At 35.6% G+C, this 25,756-nt stretch overlaps 1 protein-coding gene across 1 annotated transcript in view; it reads right to left on the reverse strand.

Annotated features, from left to right (window-relative positions):
• CPS1 (carbamoyl-phosphate synthase 1) overlaps positions 1 to 25,756 on the reverse strand; it is a 145,770-nt gene that overhangs the window by 44,179 nt on the left and 75,835 nt on the right. Inside the window, exons 21-25 of the mRNA XM_007470013.1 lie at positions 23,774 to 23,892; positions 4,654 to 4,795; positions 3,246 to 3,311; positions 2,732 to 2,795; positions 851 to 1,030 (exon numbers count right to left, since the gene is read on the reverse strand). Coding sequence (XP_007470075.1) covers positions 851 to 1,030; positions 2,732 to 2,795; positions 3,246 to 3,311; positions 4,654 to 4,795; positions 23,774 to 23,892 — 571 coding nt within the window. The remainder of the gene's footprint in view (positions 1 to 850; positions 1,031 to 2,731; positions 2,796 to 3,245; positions 3,312 to 4,653; positions 4,796 to 23,773; positions 23,893 to 25,756) is intronic.

Genomic DNA, 25,756 nt, shown 5'->3' on the forward strand with positions numbered 1-25,756 from the left:
TGCGGTACGCGGGCCTCTCACTGTTGTGGCCTCTCCCATTGTGGAGCACAGGCTCCAGATGCGCAGGCTCAGCGGCCACGGCTCACGGGCCCAGCCGCTCCGTGGCATGTGGGATCTTCCTGGACCGGGGCACGAACCCGCGTCCCCTGCATCGGCAGGCGGACTCTCAACCACTGCGCCACCAGGGAAGCCCCAAATAGGTATTTAATTGTAAGCTAACTTGTTCTACAGACCTACAGTAACCTGGGATCATATAAATCCATAGTGAAGATACACTCAATAATATTGGAGTGGAGATGGAAGAGCTACTTAAGAGCAAGCTATAAAGGCACCAAAATCATTCAGAATGAACTCACTGATTTTAAATTGAAGACTACTGACTTCATCTGATAGCATAAAGAATTAACCAGTCCTCTGTGAACGACTGACTGTCTCCTCTGAGAACTGGTCATCATTAAACTGCAACAGCACGTGAACTAGAGAGAGGCTGCTTATCATATGTCTACATGACCAATTAAATCATTTTGCAGAATATTTATTGGGGCTGTCTTGTGCTAATTAATATGTATCGGGCACATGTTACCAAGAAGAATTTTCAGTAGAGCTAGAATGCTTAGAAAGAAAAAGTGAATTTTATATGAAAAATAATTACTCTGTGCCAGGGCCTCAAAAATCTAAGGCTAGGTGATTTATTTTTAGAGTTTCACTACAAAATTAGACAATGGAAGACACCGGCAGCTCTTTCTCCTAAGGGGAATTACAATGTAAATCTACATACATGAATACACATATATAAAGTATGCACTGCATATATTTTTCTCTCTTTTTTTTTTTTTTTTTTTTTTTTCCTCCTGATGGTAGATGTCTAGGATTCTCTCCAAAGACAACTCTTCAAAGTACAGTTTGTCACACTCATCAAAGTCTGTGCTCACAGTCTCGGGGTTACAGTTCACTACCACTGTCTTCTTGCCAAGTTGACGCAGAGTGCGGATACTGGAGACAGCACACCAATCAAATTCCACGCTGCTGCCTGCAGAGACCATGAGATTAGGGAAAGGGGGGAAGAGAAGCCTTAAGTTACCGCACAAAGAGAAGCAGAAATATATTGCCAATCAGTCCAGGCTAAGGGAGCTAATGCCCTTTCAATTCAATTTTTAAAACTCCAAAATATAAAGGTGAGATCTATTATGCACACTATATTATTAGTAGTAAAAACAGGGACTAATTAAACTATGACAGGTTGGCTTGTTTTGTATGCTAAATTCTGCAAGAGGTAATCTCCATATTCAAAGCATTCAGAATCTGAAAGTTAATGGGAGATAACTGTAATAATAATTTTAAAAACCTCATTTACTGAAAAGAAACTCAAAGTGAATATATTGACCTCAGTACACAAAAGTAGTTAAGTTAGAGATCAAAATATTTGAGTTCTTATTTCAGTCCTTCCACTTACCCTGTTGTATGAGGGCCAAACCCAATGATCCCTGAGGTGCCTTGCAGCTCTGACATATCTTGATTGATTGGAAAGCCCTGGCCTTTCCAAGCATATCCTTTTAAGCTTGGCAAGGCCACCCCATGCAGAGTGAGCGACCTTCTAGGAAGTAATTTGAAGTATAATAATGGCCTAAATGCCTCAAAATATCACCTCTACTGGGATGCCATAGAACTGAAAGTTCTGGGATTTGTACTAATCCTTTGCATTAGGACTTTGTCTCCTAAAAATTCTTATCGTAATAATAAGTTGTCCAAATATAGTAGCATGTTAAATCTCACTATCAATTAAGTATGCACTTGATTATCAGCTCAGCTAATCTTTCCTAGGCCCTAAAGTAATGTAGAATTGTTGCATAATTAGGTGAAGAAAGGTTTCGAGAAGAGAAGGGTAGATCCTGGTGAAGGCGTCCATACCATTTAGCCATAAGATAACTGAAGTGGCAAAGGTATAAACACTTTTGACCTACTTTAAGATCTGGCCAAAAATTGGCAAACTACCATATCCTAAAGCACTTAGTTAATTGTAAAAACTATAATAAACTATGCTTAAAGTAACAAAACAAGACCACATACATTTAAATCATATATTTCATCATTTCCATATTAGAACACCTTGCAGAGACAAAATGTTAGATATACTTATTAAGAAACATCACTGTCTATTTAAATATATACTTTGTAACTGTAATAGATCTTGATTCATTATTAAATATTCAGTTTTAAGTGACTGGGAGAAATATAACAATTTCTCGTGAGAATGTTTTAATTAAATTATGTAATACTCTTCCTGTGCCCCAAAGAGAAGAGCTCTTTGCATCTAATGTCAACACAAGTCATATGTTAGGTCAGACACTGGGTCTACAAATATAATTACTGGCTGATGTATAAAGTTCTTGAGCAAATATAGATCTTTGTGAAAAACTATGCAGGAAGAGAAAAAGTCAAAGTGTAATTCATTCCCCAACCCCAGTAAGAGGCTCAATTTAGTTCATGAGGATGAAAATGATAAAGGGATGACATGATAAAATGAAAGAAGATAGAATCTGTGGTTGAGACCCACATTTGAGTCCTACTTCTACCACTTAATAGCTGTATAAGTTGGGCTACATGTCTCTGAACCTCTGCTTCCTAATTTGTAAAATTTTTATTATGACAGCATTTAGTTTACATGTTCTTAGAATGGAACTAACATGGATGAAACTGAAAAGGCCTTTGTAAATATAAGTTATCACTTTACCAATGTGATATGGACCACAGCCCAGTACCATCATTCCATGTTCATCAAAATTGATATCATGCTCCTGAGGAGAAAAAAAAGTTAAGATGTGGAAATTATTACATTATTCTTCCCTCTATTTAAACTGTGTCCTGTCTTTGAGTGTGTCTTTCCCATTCTTCCTCTTGCTGATAAGCATCCTCTATTAGTCTTTGGGAACCCATAAGTATAAAGTGTTATACAAGCCCTACTTATTCATAAAAATATTATTCAATATTTTTCATTAGATAGTCATGAGAAAACAGCATAATTGTATGATCATGTAACCACTGTTTTTATCTCTTCACTTGTTTGATTTCATCATCTTAGGGCAGTTCTTAAAAGACTGAGTACAGAAACACATCATCACATTCAACTCACATGATGTCACCGTTTATTACTAGATAACCAAAGACACATAAAACGTATATTCCCCCACGTGGACCATTTACTAAATCTAGAGCTTTCTGCATTATAGAAGTTTGGCAGTTCCTACCTGACCATTGTAGGTAACATAGAGGTAGTTTGTTACTGATGGGTATTCTGCAGCCAGTGTATCAATCTGCAAGATAAAATAAATAAATACTTACATACATAGGGATTTTTACTCCCCTTATTATATTTTTTTTTCAAGAATGCTGTGGACTTCTTTTTTTTGTTCTGCATTCATATTCCTTTAACGTCCATTACTATCAAATATAAAGACAAGAAAAAGGTATATACAATCCAATTGCTTTCTAATGCTAAAAGTGAGAGGGGAGAAAAAAATAATGACACAATTTAGCTATCACTTGGGCAATGAATGACAATACGCATTCCAGAGCAACAGATCATTACATAGTACCTCTCAGGAACACAACAAGGTGGTCATATACTCAACTGGTTATCAGGAAAACTTACCCAACCAGCTGTCTAAAGCAACTGCAAATAAAACCTAAAATCAAAGCAAAATGACCCACATATAAGGATGTCTTTGATTTGCAAATTAATGCATAGGATTTAAGTTACCTATGGCACTGAGCAACGGGCTGACATAAATACCACAAAGCATGAGGAAGAAGGGAAGGGGACAAGATCTCACTGAACATATTTGGAAAGAGTAAATCAATTCAGCTCTCAAGGGCCAGGAGCTCAGCTTAGTGAGCAAGAATTTGGGGCCGACAGGGCAAACTAATATGAGGCAAGTGAGAAGGAAGAAAGATAATAATTGCTGAGTAGAAAATATTCAGCATCAAGCCTGAGACCTAAGGTTATGTGTGTGCCCCCTGAGCACATGGGGAAAAGCCAATGATTTTAAAGGACAAAAACCAGCTGGTGGTACTTTAAGCCAAAGCATCTCTTCTACTAAAGACCCCCAAAAAATCACAACAGTACACCTATGAAAATTCTTGTGTGATTGTCATGAATACTAGATGAGCTCATTACGCCCAACCCTAACACAATGAATACTAAATGAACCATAATGATGGGGCACTTAAAATAAAGTATTACCCTGTAAAAAGTCAGTGCCAAAAGAGATGACTATTCTTTTCAAGAGGGTCAGTCACTACACTAGGGCATTTCAAGTCCTTCTATTATGCTAAGGATTTCTCTTAGTACAGATATATTTGCACGTGGGTCAAAAAGGTAGAAGAGAGGTCATTTTGATTTTTTTTTTTTCATTTAGGCCAAGAAAATCATGTACTCACTCTTCCCTTTATATCCCAGTGTCCCTTCATCCTTTCCCCTTTAAAGCATAAATCAATCCTGTGCTGAATAAAATAAGTGACATCGTGGGCATCAATTGAAAAAGTAAAATCACTTTCGAATTCCACCCCTTTTTATTGAAAATGGCTCTATGAATTGGTGCCTACATTTCACCCAAGAAATCCTGGGAAGAAAGAAAAACTCCTTTTCTCCTTTACCTGTTTAACCCAAGGATGAATGTTTTTCTTTAACCTCAGCTCCCTTGTCTGCGCCTCAGTCAGCCCGAGGCATTTTGAAATCTGCTTGTCTGAGAACCCAATCTCCTTTGCCTTTTTCAGGGTTTCTTCTGTAATGGACTCACTAGAATTTAATGAAAAAGAGGATTTAAGTTTAGACCAAACACAATAAGAAGCAGTGAACTATTCACTTTCAAAATCACCAAAGGCTCCTTATTTTCCAACTTCAACATACTTAGGTCTCCTGCCTTTTAAAAATACACGAATAACCAACTAAATGGTCTAGCCTCTAGGAAGTCTACTATTTGCAATACTGACTTTCTCAAACATGTGGTTTCCCACTTTCACACCCTATGCACCCTCTTCTCTTCTTAATTCCTGAAAAGTGACTTCTGTACCAAGTGTCCTAATGAATTTGCTCTTTCAAAAATAATCAGAACCTCTTAAATCCAGGAGTCTTTCTTAATTTTCATTTTCTCAGTTTTTCAGCATATGTCCCTTTTGATGTTCCAATCCTTAAAAATATATTTTTCTCTGGCAATAAGTTGCTTCTCACCCTACTTTATTACAACGACAATTTACTGTTTTTTTTTCTCCAAGGCTCTATCCTCTGTTACCTGCTTACATCTGGCTACTTTCTCTCCCTTCCTAAATTTAGTCACTGTCATTGGCTCATAATGACTAGTTATCCTACATAACTAGTTGATGATTCCCAAATCTGTAGCCCCTTCTCCAGTGTCTGACCTGTGTTCCAGGTCTTTATGGGCTTTGAGAATTTCTTCATCTGCTCATCCCAACATGGCATCAGACTGGGTATCCTCTCCATAAACTGTCTCTATTTACTAATGTTACATATCTGTCTGTGTTGAGAAGATAGTTCTGTGATTTTATGATTATTTTCCACTGAAGCCAGATTTGTCTCCTCACTTTCCCCATGCTCATTTCCACACTGTAGACACCATTCACGTTATTTCTCTCACCTGTAATGCCTTTGACAGTCCTGTCACCCACCCATCTTCTCTCCAGCTCCCGGCTTCATAGGTCAGCTAAAGCCAGGCCTCATCCTTAAAGCCTTCTTAGTCTGCCCTAACCCACACAGATCTTCCTGGGTTCTTAACTGACTCTTTTACAGGAGCTAGGGGCATAGTTGGAATCATACTGTTTAGCATGTATCATTTCCTGATATTTTTAATGTTTGTTAGCTTTTATTCAGCAGCCAGACATTTTTCCTGCTAGATTCAAGTTCCATGAGGGCAAAGAATACGTTTGGCTCATTTACCAGATTATTCCCAAAGCTTAGCACACTGTCTGGCTCACAGACAGCATTCAATAAATATTTTTTACATGAATGAAGGAAACTGTAACCCTAGAGTTTTTTTACTTTATAGAAAAGACAAAGAAGTTATTGAAATCAGTTTATAACTAGAATTCAAAATGTACACAAAATAATTTGCAAAGGGTCGAGGTACAGAAGAATTATATACTACTATAAAAGCATCTCTAACCAAATAGCTGTGGCCAAGCTGTTTCAAGCAATTGTCAATATGATAAAATTCAGTTATAACAGTTTGATAGTCAATACAATGAAATTAAAATATAACAGTGTGTTGCCAGAGATCTAATAATAAATAAAACATTTTCATTGAAATTCTGCTAATAGAATGCAGTTGAATTAAACCTACTGCATTTTGTTCATTCTATCCTTCAATCTTCTTAATTTAATTAACTCACATTCTGAGTTTACAGAAGAAGCAAGATGGTACATTTAATAGCTACTTCTCTGGCTTTTTTATATCAGTGTTAGTTTGGATTTCTGAAGCTACAGGTCTTCCTAATCAATTCACTTTCTCTATGGTACCTACTTTGTCTTGTCTCTCAAATCCATTATTTCTCCTAGTGAATTTAACTTCTTTTTTCCTATTCCCATTTTGATTTCTCAGTCTTCTCAAGTATTTGATAAGCATTCTCTCAGAACGACACATTTTCCTGTCAAATTCCTGAACACAGTCTATTAAGTATTATTGGTCACTGACTGTGTGCCAAGCCCTGTGCTACCTACATGCTATCAAATATGGTAGCCACTAACCAAACATGACTATTTAAATTTAGATGTTAATTAGTTGAAAATCTTTTAGATTATTCAGAGCCACACTTTCACTAGTCACATTTCAAGTGCTCAATAGCCATACAGACTAGTGGCTACTATATTGGACAGTGCAGATTATAGAATATTTTATCATCACAGAAATTTCTACTAAACAGTGCTGCTCAAGACGATACAAAACAGTATTTGAGGCAATGCAGTGATAGAGAGTGATTCCAAACATTTTGTGAAGAGATAAGCTGTGTAGCGCAATGTGAGGTCAGAGAAAGGAGACAACAGTAGGAGTGGTTGCACTTGAGAAATACTACGGCAGTAGAGGGATGAGAACAGAACCATCAAATAAGCTCAGGTTTATACAGATGAAAGGAGTTGACAAGGCAAGGGCAACTGCATTCGCAGTAATGTGAGGAAGCAACAGGCATGGCAGGCATAGGAACATACTGAGGATTTGTGGTTGGGAAGAGTTAGTAGGACACTGTGGATGGTGAAGGTGGGGCAACACTCACTGTCATTTCCTTCATTAGTGCTTTAACATTTAGTGAACAAGTGCTCTGTGTATCAGAGCACTGTCCTATGTATTTTGATGGAGAGGGAAAATATCAAATCTCTACATTTAAGGAGATCAGAGTATCTAAGAAGGCAAACAAAAAGCCATTTCTCTGATAGCACAGTGAGAGGTGCTGCGAGGAAGTGCTCCCAGCTTCTACTGGGGAAAGGCTTTACCCAGCAGGTGACTGCTGAGCTTCTGAGCTTCCTGAAACACCCAAATTTATGGTGTTTGCCTTTAGTTTAGCAAAAAAAAAAATGTTTGAGACAAAAGCAGAGGGAAGATTTTTTGTTGTTGTTGCTATTATAAAGGCATATTTCTACTCTCCTTGCCAACACTATATTCCTAAACCAATTGCTCATTTGCTTATGTGCAAGTGTGCATTCAGCCTCAAAGTGGAAGTGTTTGACAAATAAACAATTTTCCTAAATTAAAACTTTGGATGCTGTATTTTTTTAATCATGAGTTTCCTGGATGGTTTCAAATCATGTTTACCTGTATGAGGAAAGGCTACACATTTTCTCTGTGACCTGCAATCTTATTACAAACACAGGTATGAAGCTTGAGTTAGGTGGAGAAACACTGTGCATACAACACTGAGCCAATTCTTACCTGTAGATTTTTTTAGCTACCTGCCAGAGCATTTTCCCATCATTGTGGGATGGCAGTAAAAGGAAAAACAAGCAAAAATAAATAGATTTTCAATAAGACATTTCTTTATTCTTGCAAAAAACTATCTGAGGCAAAACCTATATTATGTTTCTATATCAACAATCACACTAACTAAAATGACTAAATGCTAACACTGAACAGCAATGGTCTGGACACACATAAGAAACATAACTTGAAAAGAACAATCACAGCTATAATTATGACTATGGACTAGCACAAATGCAAGTTCTTCAAGTCCAAAGAAAACCAGAAGTAACGTATTTATCTTTAACTCTTCTGCTGAGATTTTTTTTTTTTTTTTGCTTTGAATGATTTATTTTTTATTTCTTATTATATGGAGGATCAGTCAATTCTTCAAAGGCTGCTATATTGCTTTAAATAAAAATTATAAATAATGGTATTAAACAAACAAAATAAGAAATCATTTAGATTCCTCAAATTTCTGTTAGGGATGCAGTAAATTTGCATTTGTTTTGTCCACATTCAGCAATGCAGTCTTTTCTATTGCTGAAATATGCATAATTCCTCTTATTCTTTTCCACCAAAAGAGTCCAGTAGAGCATATAAAGACATCTCCAGCAAATATACACAGTCTTCCTCCTCCACCCACCAAATAAAATTGGACTCTTACCAACAAACAAATAAAAAAAATAGAAAAAGGAAGGCTGATTGATAGAATTGGCCTTGTGCATACAAAAGTAAAGTGAATTAATTTTGTGCTCAGCTCTATGGCAAAGAAATAGCTAAGACTAACTCAATCATTATTGCTCCCCATAGCATCCCCACCTCAGAGAGTTTTCATTATTTAAAGGGGATGCTGAGGAAAGCAACAGTCACACAAAATAATGAATGACAGAGTTTCAGAATGGGGGTGAAAACTACTCCTCCATAGGCACCCGCTCAGGTGAGAGTTCTAAAACAGATGCTTCAAGCTAGACCTACAAAGTGCATGTTTTAAGCTCACAAGCTGATTCTCAGAATATTTTCTTGGTGAGCCAAAAACTGATTTAACTTTCACTCGATATTCAAATAACTAGATCAATAGCATGATATGATATTTAAACATCTTAAAATTAGGGTGTATTAAATTGGAATGGCATATGAATATATTCATGTTCATGTATTTCAACTTGAATGCGAATATTGGGTAGATATGTTCCTATGAAGTTCCAAGTAATATATGTCCTACAGTACTCCATTCATGGCTTCTCTGGTTATTAACTTCTACTCTTTAGACATGTTTATGAAATAGTGCAAAGCACTGTGCAGTCCTCCTCCCTGAGAAGAGAGATGTTGATTCTGACCCACCATGGCAGTTACAAAGACAAAGACAAGTTAGATTCCTTTCCACGCTGACCATTGTCCTAATTCTGTGTGTTACCCCTAACTCCAAGACAGGACGTAGGTGGCCGCTCTCCATTATTTCCCTCACTCACTCTCTCCACTGTTTCTGCGTAACACAAGGTTGGCTGGCATGTCATTACACACAGAAGAAAATTCACTTCATTCCCTACTTGTTCTGATACAAAATTTTATTCTGAGCTCCATTATAATAAAATAAGAGAAGAGACAGTTTGAAGACATGATTCATTAGCTTTGCGCCAGTGATTTAGATAAGGTTAAACCTCTTCAGAGTCAAATACAAGATGAATCATCTTAAGTGAACATAAAGCTCATTTAACAATGTGATTTAGATATATGCTTCTCATCTTTATCTGCCCATATTGAGGTGCCCCCATTTTGTCTGCTAAAAGGAATTCCCACCAGAGTGACATTTTTTTTTATATCAAACTAGGTAAAAGCTTGTTTTAGGGACAAGGCTATAATATTTCTAATTTTTTTCAAAGGAAAATGAAAACCTTAATTTGGAACAAACTCAAAACAGAATAATTACTAAAAGAAAGATAAACACTGAATTTGTAATTCAAAACTGTTTTTGAATCCTCAATAGGAAATGCTCCATTTATATTATATTGTAAATCGAGGAAGCGTTATACCAAGAGAGAAATGTGCTCAGCTGAATGGAACATACTGCACTAAAGAACACAGTGTTAAAATATGTATAATAAATAAATTACCCTTCTGTTATTCGATATGTATTTGAGTATACTAGTATGTTTATCTTTACTCCTTTGAACATGAACACATTAAATCCATATTTCAGAACCGTGTCCTCTAAAATATACTACGTATACAAATTTTCCTTCCCCTACCAGCTTTCCTTGCTTTCAGAGTTCAAGGGCAAACTCTTCAAAGGTTACACGTTCATCATTGCATAACAGATTCTAAACAATTAAACAAAGAAACCCAAATAGCTGTGAGCCTGGCCTTTTCATAATCTTCAGTTTCTCTCTACTTAGCAGCACAAAATGACAGTCTGAAATTTTAGAGGGGGAAAAACGTCTTAAAAATAGAAGATCAGACTTTTACACGCTCTGACATCACCTTTTAATGGTTAGACAGGATGGCTCAGCTTCGACAGCAAGAAGTCTCTCATGTGTTCTCCCGTTTTATAAACAATACAAGCCTCTCTCTTTCTCCTCGACTTCCGATGTAGATTTTGTTGTTGTTGCTAAAATTCTACCCTACCCTGTCATCTCTGAAGCTTCCGCCACTCACACTTAGTCTTCAATAATAAATGATAAAAGGAAATGGAATAAATTCCCCTTAATGAGGAAATTTTCACCTGGCACACAGGAGCTGGGGAAATCTATTAAGTGACTGGAGGAACGCCTGCAGCTTCGCAATTACCAGGGGAGCCCGCGTGCTTCACTCGGTCCTCTCTTGCACTTGACTGGCTTTTATCTGATCCACCAACTCACAAGTGATACTAAACAAATTTCCCTCCAGATTGCACAAACTCTAATGTGAAAATGAGCATTCCACTTGGCCTACAATTATGGGATGGGCTTACAATTTTATTATGATATTCTTTCAAAAAATCCCCCAAAAGGCAGAAGCTAAGAAAAACACTAGGCCTGATGTTCAGTAATGACACCAGTTTTAATAAGGAAAGAGAACTGAGAAAGATGTATGTGCTCTGTTCCAAGACCCCTCACCAGCCTCTCCCCTGAGTTTTACAGGGCTTCACTGATTATTTCTGGCATTTCACAGGTTCAAGACCATGCCACAATCACAATAATGGAATCAAGTGGAGAAGTTGTCTTCTCATTTTTTCTGTCAAGGAGACAGGTTGTTACCTCTTTCCTTGAGAGAAATGAAAAAGACATTTTTCAAAAGCAGCAGCAGCGTTTAGAAAAGCAACGGATAAAACCCAGGAAATTGGGTAAGTACTACTATTTTCTCTTAATTTTTGAGAGCACCATGCCTTATTTCTGTACAGCAATGAGGTCTTTGGAAGAGTTAAAGAAAACCTTGATCTTTATCTCTCATGTCTGGGACAAACAGTGATCTGATGTTCATGTGAAACTATGACAGTATGAAAAGTATTTATTAGGATCTGGATTCACTTAGCACTATCACAATAATGCTATAAAATTGCAAGTGCTGATTTTCAAGGGATGACACACTTAAAATTATACTTCACCTTAAAGGCTATTACAAACAACAAAATCAAAACCTAGGAGAAAACCTTATGAGAAATTGATACAGTAGATATTTTTAAGTAGGCAATTTTTAAATTCCTGAATCCTATGTTCATTTTTAACCAATCTTTAGTGATCCCAATAATCCAGAAATATTGTTATATAACTTTTAATCTGGTAAGCTCATTTATATACATCATTAATATATGATTATAACATCATAATTATATTCTATGAATACCAAGTAACGAAAATGGGGAAAATAACCTAGGTTAATCATAATTTTTGATCCTTAATAAATCACATTTTGTATCTCAGTGATCTCTAGTTGAGAATGCTGTGACTCTCTTTCTCTGCCCTTGATTGCTAACAATGAAAAACAAATGGAAACCACCCAATCACAGTAATAAGACTTGTCCATTAGTATATAAAAAAGTGTTCTGTTACATTCAAAAGAGCAGGCTTCTACTAAGAAAATAGCTTTCACCTGATCAGATTGAGCTAAAAGGCAAAGTCTATACTATGGAATATTGCTTTTGCTATTTCTGCTTAGAAAATGTATTTATAATTTAAAATACACTCAGTGTATTCTTTTTCAAAAATTAAGAGGATGTATTCAGTAAGCAAAATCCTGGATTTTTCCATGAATATAGGTTTGTTATACATCCAGAATTTAAATCCAGCGGATAAAAAGAAATATTGTATAAGGCCCCAGTAGAAAACTGACATTGAATGAGCATTCTTTGATGTCACAATAAGCTTATTTGGAAGTCCTATATTTTAAAACTTCTCCGTCATCTTTGTTTAAAGCAAGTCACGTTTCCACAGAGTAGTTTTCCAAATACCACATATGTTGTCCAAGCAACAAATGTATAACAAATGTATAACAAATGTGTAACTTTCTTTGACTTTTAGAAACTATTACTTAGAATCTTATTAAAATTATTTACTTAAGTGAAGCCTATCTACTGATAACAACTGCATAGATTGTTTTTCTTGCTAAATGTAACTTATGTAGAAATAATTTTTCACCAAATTTTTCTAGTTCTTAAATGAGAAAATGTAAGCCTTTTCTAGAAAGGGGAAAAATAAGAAGCCATTTCTAGAAAAATTGTAGAATTAAATGTAGAGAAATGTAGATGTAGAAAAATTCTAGAATTAAATTCCTGGTGACATGTCACACTAGATCTATAATAATTTGAGGATTACTATGTACATGGAAGTCAAAAATTTATCACTGAGGGTTTTTCAGAAGAAGACATATAATACCCAGATAGCAAAAATTCTCATCTATTTCATACTAAAAACTATATACTCAAGAACCGAGTGAGTAGCTCCCTCTTCAAGTCACCTAGAGCTAAGTATGGTCAATTAAACCAGACCATCTGCTAAAGATAGGTGGTATGAGGCAGTATGGGCAATATTATCATAACCATGTGATGGCCATTATGTTATCATTGCTATATTTACATAGGCAAATAGTGCCTAACTGCCTGCTTCAACCCTAGATAGGCCAATATCACTGACTGAATCTAAAGTCAGGGAGGCAAGGCCACTGCCTCACTCCTCGAGATACGCATCACCCACTTTAGCTCCCAGGGCACTAGCGGAGGTTATGCGCCCATAAAGGCATCTCAGGTATGAATGAGAAGGTGAAAAATCCTGAGGGCCAGTGAGTGATTATCTAGCATCTGTAATTATAGCTCAGGCAGACTATTTTGTCTACATTTAATTTCCATTGTACACTTCAGGAGCTTTTAACTCACACCCACATTAACATGGAAGTAAGGCATTTACATTTTATTTAAAGAAAAAAATATATGTATATGTATGTATGTGTGCATATATACACACACGTATATATGCTGTCTCATAAATACAGAAAAATTTAAAAAGAAAATTCTTACGCTAGCTCTTCATTCTCTTGAAAATTCTGTTTACATCTCTTAAAGGTGACCCACCAAGGCTTTCTGCTTTCCAGGCCCCCGCATTTTCCTCACAAGGGTTTAGAGAAGGGCACATCTCTTACAAGGCTTCTGCTCTAAGTGGGGTCAACAATTCAGGCAGGGAAACACGCAGCTCACAACTTGACAGCTAAGGAGGAGCTGATCTCCAGCTGTCTGATTTAAAAGTCATATCTCTACAAAGAAGCTTTAGAAAAGGGTTAGCGACTAGAACTGAAGGCAGAAGCCCTGGGCTAGATTTCTTGCTTTCCTCTGACTGGTGTGACATAAAATATGACACACACCTCTGTGTGACTCAGTTTCACCACCTACAAAGACAGAATAGTGATTATTTTCCACCTGTATTATAATAGAAATTCACCTTAATGTCACCAGAGAAATACAAATCTCTGTATCATAAGTGTTATGATTATATACTTTTCGCCTTAGTCTTCTTTGCTGGTTAATTAAATCAGAGCCTGCACTACCATTGTACATATTTATGAATATTTCTCATAAAAAGTTTTCTAGAAATTTGCAATTTTGAAAACTTAGATAACTTTTTAAATCAAAACTAGGTAGGGACTTCCCTGGTGGTCCAGTGGTTAAGACTCTGAACTTCCACTGCAGGGGGCGTGGGTTTGATCCCTGGTCGGGGAACCATGGCACAGACAAAAAACAAACAAACTGTGTAAATTTTGGCTTGTTCTCAACAGGCAATAGAGTTTACAATGTCCATGTAAGTATTATAGTGCTCCCAGTATATATAATTTCTATTTGACTATAAAAAACAATTAGATATATCCCCTTTTATTACAAAACAGTCATTCAGAGACTTCCTAGCTAATTAGTAAATATATAGTCACTTAAATAATGAAAACCTAGAGATGCTGATTTCCAGTGTCTTCCAACACAGAGTTTATATTCTGTTTATTTTATTTTATTTTTTGGCCACACTGTGCAGCATTGTGAGACCTTATTTCCCCGACCAGGGATCGCACCCATGCCCCCTGCATTGGAAACACAGAGTCTTAACCACTAGAAAGTCCCCAGAGTTTATATTTTGGAATACACATTTTCCAGTTAATAATTTTGTGGGTCCCTTGAGCAACCAGGAATTGTAATATATTTTCCTCCACTCCAATCTCCCTTCTTCGGCATGACTGAAAAATTCTGATTTTCACTTTCTACCAAAAATATTTTTTATTTATTTAATGGGAATATTATCATACAAATATTACTGAGATTTTACTCTATGCAAGGTCAATTTCCAAGAAAATATATAGTATATAAAGAACTGAAAATCATTCTTATCTGTTTCAGAACTGACACTATTCTTTAGAATGGTGAAGTCCATTCTTCATTCACACAAATCAGCAAAAGCTTTTAAGAAAATCTTATAATAAAAGTATATTAAGACATGGTATTTGAAATTTGCCCTAATGGAATTTACAGATTAATTGGAGCATCCTCCTAGTATGTAGTAATTACAGAACAATGAGCGAAACTGTGTGGCTCCAACTATAACGTACATTGAGCAAATAGGTAGAGAGTATTCATTTTAATTTCTGTTCACAGCCTTAATTTCCTTATAGGAAGATTCTCATTTTTATGAATACAGCATAAATATAACAAAATAATATCAAACATGATTTGTCACTTCCTGAGTACAATTCATCCATTTACCTACTTCTTTCTCATTGCACATTTGGTCCTTTTAGTCTAGCTCCTACTCTTTCCTCCCCATCAACAAATTTGGTGGACTTGCTCAATTCTCTCCCTCTCTGCTCTCCCTAAACCATGACATATTGTTGACAGTGTCTTTCTATTTATTTATTTATAATTCTCTCTTCCCTTGGTTCCCATGGCATAGAGATATATTGAAGAAAAGATGCTATCCTTGGATTCCAAAAGTCCTGAACTCAAATCATGGCTTCCGTGTGCACTTCCCCTGAAATCTTGAAAAATTTATTTAAATGTTCTGAGTCACTGTCTTGTTTATAAAATATGGGGTAGGGTTGCATACCTTCTAAGAACTCTTAAACTGTGACTAACATGAGATAACTTAGTACACAAAGATCTTAGAGCTTCTTGGTCCATTAAAAGCATCCTGTCTTATGTATACCTAAGCATATACAGATCTTCAAAAATAGATTACAAACCCATTGAAGGCAACTAACAATACCATTTGGTCTAATAACAGCTCCTAATAAAGAGAAATGTCATCAAGTAAATAACCTATCATGCTGAGATCACAGATGTTGACATACGGATAATCTATTAAATCCTGGCTATTAATAGATACATACATACATACAAATTATGAGTATATGTTATTTTAAACCAACTTAAGATTTTTTGGAACTATCGAACATATAAGAATCAATAAGCAGAAAATATATAATATTTATTTTATGAATGATGTGAACATCACTCTGAAAACATTTTAGGTGAAACATGCATCTTGCCCATGCCAGACTCAAGTTCTCTCTCACTCTTTCAAACTGCATAATTATTTGTCAAAACTATGAAAGCACTGTTTAAATAATTAATTCAATGAGGGTTCTCAGAACATTAAATATTTGATGTAAAATTTTATTCACAATATACCTGATATAATAAATTATTAGAAAAATTAATAGAGGCTTGTCAAATCTGTGACATCGCCTAAAATATCACATGCAACATAAAAACAAATTAAAAATAAGATGTATTTTTGGCATTAGTTCACGGGCATGGAAATTCCCACAATAATGCTCCTCTTTTCCAGAAGAAAAACTAACCTTTTTATATAAGGTCCAATATTTAGTATTCGTGAAGAGGTTTATTAGATAAATGGTTTAGGGTATGAAGACAAACCATAGGATACTAACATGTAGTAACTAATAAAATTGTTTTCCTTTAGAGTCAATTACTTTATACATAATATATATTCATCTTAGCAGCATGGCTAACTAGTAAAATAAGAGAATATATATTTTTTAAACTAGGGTGAAACTGAGACTTAGAAATATAGTGTGAGTTGAGAGTGAAGTCAGAGGACATAACCTATTTTCTGCAAGTCAGATCAATGGGTTCCACTAAAGTGTCCAACCGTCTCTATTCTCATTCTACATTCAAAATAATAAACACCCAAACACTTAGTGTGTGTGTGTGTGTGTGTGTGTGTGTGTATATACACACACACACACACACATATATACATTAGTGTGTGTGTATGTATGTATGTGTGTATGTATATATATATATATGTATGTATGTATGTGTGTATGTATATATATATATATATATATATATATATATATATATATATATATATAAAATGGAATATTATTCAGCCATTAAAGAAAGAATTAACAACAAATGGTATCACAAGCATATATCATAGTAAAGGATCATAAAAATTATAACATGTGATTATACATTATATATAGTGAAATGTATATTTTTCTCTAAATTGCTTCTATATTAAATACCCTTTAAGGCTAATTGATTACTGTTAATTTTTTCTACCAAAAAGTATAAATTATCATTAGAAAGTAAAGTACTGATCCTTCTCTGTCTTAAGCTTAAGTTTTGGTTTTTTTTAAAATTTTTATTGGCGTATAGCTGCTTTACAATGTTGTGTTAGTTTCTGCTGTACAGCAAAGTGAATCAGCTATACATATACATATATACAACCTTTTTTGATTTCCTTCCAGTTAGGTCACCACAGATTATTGAGTAGAGTTCCCTGTGCTAAACAATAGGTTCTCATTAGTTATCTGTTGTATACATAGTAGTTATGCCTAAGTTTTAATGACTTTTAGGTGACACTTTTCCCTAGAAAACTTCAATCAAATACAAGCACAAAATGTTCTTGTCTGGTTTTGCCACGCCTCCTGAACAAGTTAAATAAAAACTCAATAGAAACTAACGTGTGTGTAGGAGAGGACATTCAAAGGGAGTGTTCCAGCTAAGGTGACACCTGCATTATTACATCTGCCAGAAGTTTGTGGCTGCAGAGAAATGGCCAACTTTACTGAGCTCAATTTAGCACTTGAATGCCCAAGTGGAACTCACCAAGCTTGCCCCAGATTGTTTTCCTAAGCTATAGGCACACCTATGACTTTTTAGCACTCACCAATGGATGTAGTTTATCCCATTGAACATAGTGATGTTCAGATGAAAATTAGGCCCTTCAAAAGCACACTTTCCTCTTTTTTTACTACATTGTAGCAATAAGTGGCAGTGAAGGGGGAAGAGAATACTAATATTATCAGAATTAAAAGTTAAAAAAAAACAACATATGAGCCTACAGAATAGTGCACAAAAGCAATTTCTGAATAACTTGCATATTAATCATAGTAAATTAAATTTATATCAATCATTAATAGAGGAATAAATCCAAAACTTAGACACATATATGGTGCTCCCAAACTTAGCCACATATATGGTGTAAACTGTATCACAGTGGTCATATCCCCTACTTTTGAACATCTAAAATGGATGAAAACAGAGTCCTTTTAAACAGTCAAGCATTATGTTGCTAACATAAATAGCAGCATTGTGCAAAAAAAAAAAAAAAAAAAAAAAAAAAAAAAACAGCAGAGAGCAAAATGGACCATACTGGGAAAATTGCCCAAATTGAATGAAATGCAAAAGAACAAGCAGTCATCATAAAGGGTGGAAACTTTCCATTTGGTGATTTAACATGGTACAGCACAAGCAGTGGATGGCTGCCTTCTTTAAGCTAATCACTGAAAGAAGGATTCAAAACTTAATTCAACTTAGTTCCAGTCAGTAAAAGAGCAAAATTATACGACTTAGGCAGGTATAATAAAGTTCTTCAGCTACAAATGTCAGTCAGAAATAGCAAAAGAAACTAAAAATTAAAATAAAAAAAAATGTAAAAAAGAGTTATAGGCAGGTGCTCAAAGCTGGTAATTAGCATATCCACATTTTTTCTTGCATATTCAGGTTGGTATTTTTTTAAGCATCATGACTGTCTTTCAATCTAAAATTGTTAATCCAACTTGATATTATAAATAAAATGGTTTGGGGTGTAGTGTCTTTAAATAGTTCTTGCCCCCAAAGATTTACTACAATTACTACAATTGACTAACTTCCTTACTTATAGTGAAAGGGGCTCAACTGTGATATTTCTGTACCTGTGCTTATCTATTTATTACTAATATTGTTGAAACCTTTATCAAATGTGCTAGTTCTATGGTGATGGGACTATCATCCCTTTATTAAATACTGCCACTATGCTGGAAGTGTCTACTACATGTAGTCTGATTTCCTCCAGATGTTATATAATTCACCTTTCCACCTTTCCACATCCCTAAACACATATATATATATATATACACATATATATATATATATATATATAATATATATATGTGTGTGTGTGTGTGTGTGCACGTGTGTATAGGGGTTAAATATAAAACATCCTAGGCTCTGGAGTCCTGCTCAGGTTTGATCTCAATTCTGTCATTTATTAGCATGTGATATCAAGGACGTTGCTAAATATCTCAGAACCTCAGTTTACTACCTATAAAATTGGGATACTTACTGACTTTCTTAAGTTGTGGTAAGGATTAAATGAAATAATGCAATTAGAACAGTGCCTGATATGTAGTCAATAAATTCATTGATCATTATCTTACACCTGGAAGGCGTCTGACGGAATCAAAATTCAAGTTTCTGTATTAACACATAGAGCTCTAAATCCCTTTTTTTTTTTTTTTTTTACTTTAGAGAACCAGCTATATCAAGAGAACCTAGCTGATAAAGACATTTGATATATTTATCTGTTTGACTTATACTACCTGTGCTTCTGTCCTCCAATCGTTTTATTTGCGTGACTAGAATTGAATCTGTCTTTGGACTGGTGGATGAAAGGATTACAGGTAAGACTTCTGTAATTTTTAATAGATCAAAATAAATGCATTTTTCTTCCAGTGAAAATGCTATATGGGAGGAGCATTATGTGTAAAAGAGTCAATGTTGGTAAGATGAGTGAGTATGAGGAAAAGAGATACACTAAAGTCTGGATAGCTTGGTAGTGAAGGCCAGTGAAGAGAGCTTTTGAAAATGTTGCAACTATACTGAAAATTCTGACAAGCTCAATTTTCCTAAACTACTTGCAAAGTGATCTGGTAATGTGAAGTTAATAGATCAAACATATGAATCCCAATGCACATGCATAATAGGCATTGGAATCCTCCATGATACAACTCACATCACATTGAGTAAAGAGAAACTTTTCAAAACCTAAAGAAATCCAAAGTGAAATATGTTATCACTCTAGATCGATTCATTCCACTACACTAGCTTATAAATTTGGGGAACTGCCTAGGACAGTCAACTTTCCTAGCATGCCCTCGGGAAGCAATAAACAGTTTAAGAACAAAAAGAGAAAGTCAGTGAACTGAAGTATAGAAGAGAAATGTTTTGCTGAAGTTGTCTGAATAATGATTAACACCTAAGTTGGTAAGAATGGCTATTGCTCTGGAAGTTTCCAGAGGGTTGCCATTGCTATGATCATGTATTGAAGAAAACAAACTGAGTTCTGATGGAAGCAAGCACTCAGAGCTGGGATGCTGAGGGATACTGAGTTGATTATTCTAACACCTGTCTAACTTGGCCCATCACCCTGAAGAAGACTGGGATTTCATACTTCATCCTCAACATGAAACATGTTTATCTCCACCCTTCAAGGAAGTAAGAAAACTGTAATTTCTACTTTCTCATAGACATGTAAAACTCATCGGTTGTTTCCATAATGCTAACCTTGTTACAATCATTGTTTTGTTTTCTCTACTCCAGTCTGTGGACATTCCCATATATACCTAATATGTGCGTATATTCTATTTGGAAGTCAAATTCTGGACTTCATTTCAGGTGACTATATATAAATACAAGTAATAGACTGCCATCAATCTAAGTGCTATTCTCATCTTCTGCTAGTGAATGTATTTATTGCATTTTAGAAGAATTTTAGCATGATTAACAACTGTAAAGTGGGAATTTTTTTTTTTTTTGCGGTACGCGGGCCTCTCACTGTTGTGGCCTCTCCCGTTGTGGAGCACAGGCTCATGGACGCGCAGGCCCAGCGGCCATGGCTCACGGGCCCAGCCGCTCCGCGGTACGTGGGATCTTCCCGGACTGGGGCACAAACCCGTGTCCCCTGCATCGACAGGCGGACTCTCAACCACTGCGCCACCAGGGAAGCCCTAAAGGGGGAATTTTTGTTCATTATTATAACAGAGTGCTATTGATCTTTTGATAAGAATGGCATTTGTATTACTAGCTATCATTGCTTCCTTATTTTAAAAAAATAGGTCTGGTATTAAAATAAGTGACAATGCATCATAAAGAAAATTAAGAAATGATACATTGCAAAATATATATGCAAATGCAAATCGTGACTCTGAAAATGAGTCTTAAAATGATATATCAGTATAACAAGTAGCATTTTCATTTTCAGGGGGAATAAGAGAAAACTTTCTTGGACACTCATCATGTGCCAAGGGTCCTTTGCATTTATATCATTTAAGCTCCACAACAGAACTATAAAGGAGACATTAGCAGGAAGCACGTGAGGTTGGAGAAGTGAGGGAGGTGATGTGCCCATGATGCTGCAGTTGGTAATACTGTGCACCCACATATCTGACTGGCTTCATAGCCTGTGCTCCTTCCAGCACACAAGAAGGAACCAGGTGAAACTTAACCCACGTCTAGCATTCTACACTTTATCCTCTCTTTAAGTTTCTCCTTTCTCCTAATTAAGATCCCCACTGCCCATTTTCCCAGGGACTTATAAGAAAATTGCAAAGGGACCTGGGCACATTGGTACCAGAGACATGTTAAGGCAAGAGAATTTGGGGGTCGGCCCAAATCAGACCAAATAAATAGCTACTTCCTGGGTCTACATCTAAAGTCAGCCTTTTGAACATGGGAGCAGTTGAAATTTTGAAACAAATCACAGATAAAAAAGAACCAGCTGACCTTAACCTTCCTCCAATATATAACTCAGCCATATAATGCCAACTGTTTTTAGATGGCTATTACTGTTGGAGCAGTATCTGCCTTGATGACCAAGCCTCTCTGGATATTTAGAGGCTGAAAAAAAGCAGAAGATGTCATAATCCAGGCTAATCATGAAGATAATCAAAATAGGGCAAAAACAAACAAAAAAATGTAAGTCCTGCACTCACCCACCATCAGTTGCAATATGCGTTCAACTTCAGATCCCAATGTGACACAGAATGACTGAGACAGGTAGCTTCAGTAGCCATCTGTTCTTATTCTACTTAACCAACACCTCTAAATAACAGTCATTATTGAATTGCTATGTGTGCATCTAAGATACTTGAAAAAAAAGGACGTAAAGTGTCCATAAGATAATAGTAAGTTCAGTTTAGGTTTACTAACACCATAAATCCTCTGTTGAGGTCTTGAAGCAAGAGACGATTTTAAGTATTATGTTTTAGAATCTTTTAAATTATTAAGTTGTATATAAAAATTTTTTAATGTAGATGATTATGAACAATATAAAAATCTCTATTTACAATTATACTTATGCCAGAAAATGGAGACTTTATTTTAAAATGTCAAATTAACAGCAAAAAATGCAATAGAATGAAGTCAGAACGATGTTGTAAGTGATCTATGACTGTGAGTCGTTCTAATAATCCTCCAAACAGCTTTTTCACTATCAATATACACATTTCTGCTTAGTTAGAATTTCAACCTGCCTTCTGTTTGTAACAAAAACTATTCAATTAAAACATTGAATTTGTCCAAAAATCAGAATGTATATCAAGTGGAAATTTGAATCACAATAACATCTGCTGCTTTTCACCCCAGGACTCTTCCACTGCTACGGTTGGCATACTGTAAGTTTCTAGCACCCTCATGTGGTTTAATTGGAATGGTTTCACAGGCATTTGAAATCAGTTGTCTGAAACTGAAAACAGTGGAACAGACTATAATTCAACATAGAAGTTCTGCTGGCATCATAAACCAAGAAAGGAAACCTCAAGTCAGCAAAATTCTAAGATGAATGTATAGGCTCAATTCTTAACTTCTATCTACTGTTCATTTTATATGATCACTACAAAGGCTGACTTACAAGCAACTACAGCTAGTTTCATTTTTGGCAGATTGGAGCCCCTCATTTTCAAAACCAAGCATCTGTTGTGGGTAATTGTTGAATAGATGAAAAAGAGCCTCCTTCTGCTCAAAAAGAAAAGCAAGTGCCCAGTTTGTGTACATTTTGATTAGGTAAATCCAGTAACCCAATTATATGTTGCAGTTTCTAAACAGTTGAGGAATCCAGGCATTGAGAGCTTCCACTGTTTTCAACATTTTAAGCAATTAATTTTTCTACATTTACTAAAATCATTTGAGAATAATTTCTGCAAACAAAATTTTTCCCTCTCTAAACATGTGCCTAGGCTTGTAGGTGAGATTTCTTTCCGGTAGTAGTGTATTTCAAAGCCCTCTTAAAGAGGAGAAGCTAAAGAGAAATACACTGTATTTCTTAAACTGGTAATACATGTTCCTGTTATCACAGATCCAAGTGTAAAGCCTATCTGTGACTTCATATGCCTGAGCTGCCTCAACAAACGATCTTCTCAGGAAATAGAAAAAAGTAGATTTTAAAACACTGACATTATCGGAATGTTCTGAACATGAAATAAAATTTTTAAAATAATTGGCCATAAAGAAGATAAAAATGCAAGTTAGTGAGAGGTAAAGAGTCTATTAACAAAAATTTGAATGTGGCTTATTTGTATGTTGAACTGGATGTCCCAATGTTAAAAATATCAGTAGAATGCAAGAGGAATATGTTTGCTCATCAATACACAGCAATACGTAGGTTGATATTAAAAGAGAAAAATAGACTTCAGAACTTGGAAAATGTATAGAAAACAGAAATAGTATTCATTTCATTATTGATTAATAAAATTTAAATCTAGGTAATGTCTGGTAATTAAATAGCACACCAATCCATAAATGTACACCAATTTTTGTAAATTCAGAAGACCTAATAAAAACATCACTGTGTTTCATGTCAAGGGTAGGGCAGAGGTAGAAAACAATTAAAATTATTAATAGATGCCTTTAAAAAGGTAAACGTCTAAAAACTGCCATTTCTTCTGGTTATGGCTATTGCTTTGCAGCATTGGCACTATTTACTTCATTGAAGCAGAATCTTGGCCAAATGTGTAAGGGTAAGAGGAAGACAAAACTGCACAGAAGATACCTGGAGTGAATCAGAGCACAAGTGCCTTACCTATTGAGCCCTTTTAGTGTCTTTTCCATGTTTAAAATGTCACGCATCTTATACAAAAACCACTTGTCAATGGATGTGAGCTTCATAATCTCATCCAGGGACACATTGTCTTCCAAGGCCTGCCAAAAGGAGAATAGATGCTTTCTTTGGCAAACATCTTATAAAGGTCTTATTTGGTTGAAAACATAGCAGCCATTCCTCTCCATGTGAAGAGAGCCTAAGGCTATAGACTGAGAATGAAACTGATATCACATCATCGACGTTCCTCCCAATAAACTTACAGATACTGCCAACCAACTACATCCACAAATGGCATGCACAGGAGGTACTCTGAGTTAATGAGAGTAGTGTGTGCTCAGAAAAATCCCTGTAACAGGCTCTGCTTCCCTGCTTTTATATGACTGTGTTAGCAATTATATTCTAAATCTGGTATATCTTTTTGGCATTAAAGAGAATCTCTTGAAACTATAGTTACGCCAAATTGGTAAGAACATGTAGAATCAATATAATGATCATTTAACTGGTATTTTGGATAATTACCCTTTAGCATATTTAGCATATTTTTATCACTTCATTCCATATTCACACAAACCAGTCATTGAGAATTTATGGATCACATTTGGCTTGGTGTTATTTCTCCCAAATATTTCCTCACAGAAGACTTCCAACAAAAAATTATTTTGAATCAGTTACTGTGACTTTTGTGCTAAGACAGACATTTTACAAAATCCTAATATATTCCAAAACAATGTAGTAATAACTTCTGTTCTGATAGGCAGTTCAGCGTTTTCCTCAAGTTTAGTTTAGCAATTTCTCAAAAGTAAAATTACAGCTATGGGTCATTAAGCTGAGTACAAAAGGCAGCTGAAAGAAGAGATAAACTCTCAAAACCAAAACCTTCATATTCAAAAGATGCCTACTCTTACTCTTTTCTATGTTTAGATACATATTTATACTCAATGAAAAATGATAATCAAATATTTCAAAACAACGTATTTTATTATGGCACACTATATTTTTAAATCCCATTAGGAAATATATGTAACTAATAACTGCTGTTATATTTCAACCAAGGGAGCTTAATTTTCCTAAAACTTTTACTTATTTCTGGTATCAGAGAGACCATGATCATACATGTTGAGAAACAATATAGCTCATAATTCTATTGACTAGAATAAAATGACATCTAATGTGAATACTGAAAGACATTCGTTTCATAAGTCGATTTATGTTTTTTGGTTTAATTCTCCCTATAACTATAGCCAGGTTCCCAAGACTTAATATTATGCTTTATTTGCCAAGGGATTAAAGGGACAATTGGCTCTTTGACCATCAACACTGTGAGGGGAATAGAACCTTAAGGTAGTAGTGACACTTCTGATAGACCAAAGGACATTTTCACACAATCGCACACAGTAATAACCCTGCGACTGAGGAAGGACCTAGAATCTGCAGTCATTTTACTGTGAGGAAGGACAACTAGAATCACATCCACAGTTCTGAACAGAAAGCAAGATCCTGCCGGTCTTTCAAGAGCTGCATCTTTGCCATGTCACACAGCCGTAACGAAGTTCGTAATGACCCCAAACAAGTTAGAGGTTACTCTAACGTTCCCCAAATCAAAAATAATGCCCTGTATTCTCCCCAAATCAAAAGAGGTGATGATTCAGTCATCCTGAAATAAGACTGCTGCAAAAATCAGACCTCAGAGCAAGTTGCCCTTTCTAAGAATTATGAAAGCGAGCAAAGATTTACTCACTCCCTTCATTCTTTTTCCCCTTCAGCCCACCACATTCCTTACACTCTTTGTCAAAATCACCAAGTTCCTGGTTGCTGTGGAAATGAACAGTAATGATGACCTCTAACAAACAGAAATCAGTTCCTTCTCCCAGCACGCTGGCAGGCAATAATTTATACCTCAGACCCTGCACTTCTTGCTCATACTCTGTGCAAGAAAGAATCTCCACACGTTTTCCCTGAATT

The sequence above is a fragment of the Lipotes vexillifer genome, unplaced genomic scaffold (assembly GCF_000442215.2).
Source record: "Lipotes vexillifer unplaced genomic scaffold, Lipotes_vexillifer_v1.1 scaffold138, whole genome shotgun sequence".
Taxonomy (NCBI): Eukaryota; Metazoa; Chordata; class Mammalia; order Artiodactyla; family Lipotidae; genus Lipotes; species Lipotes vexillifer.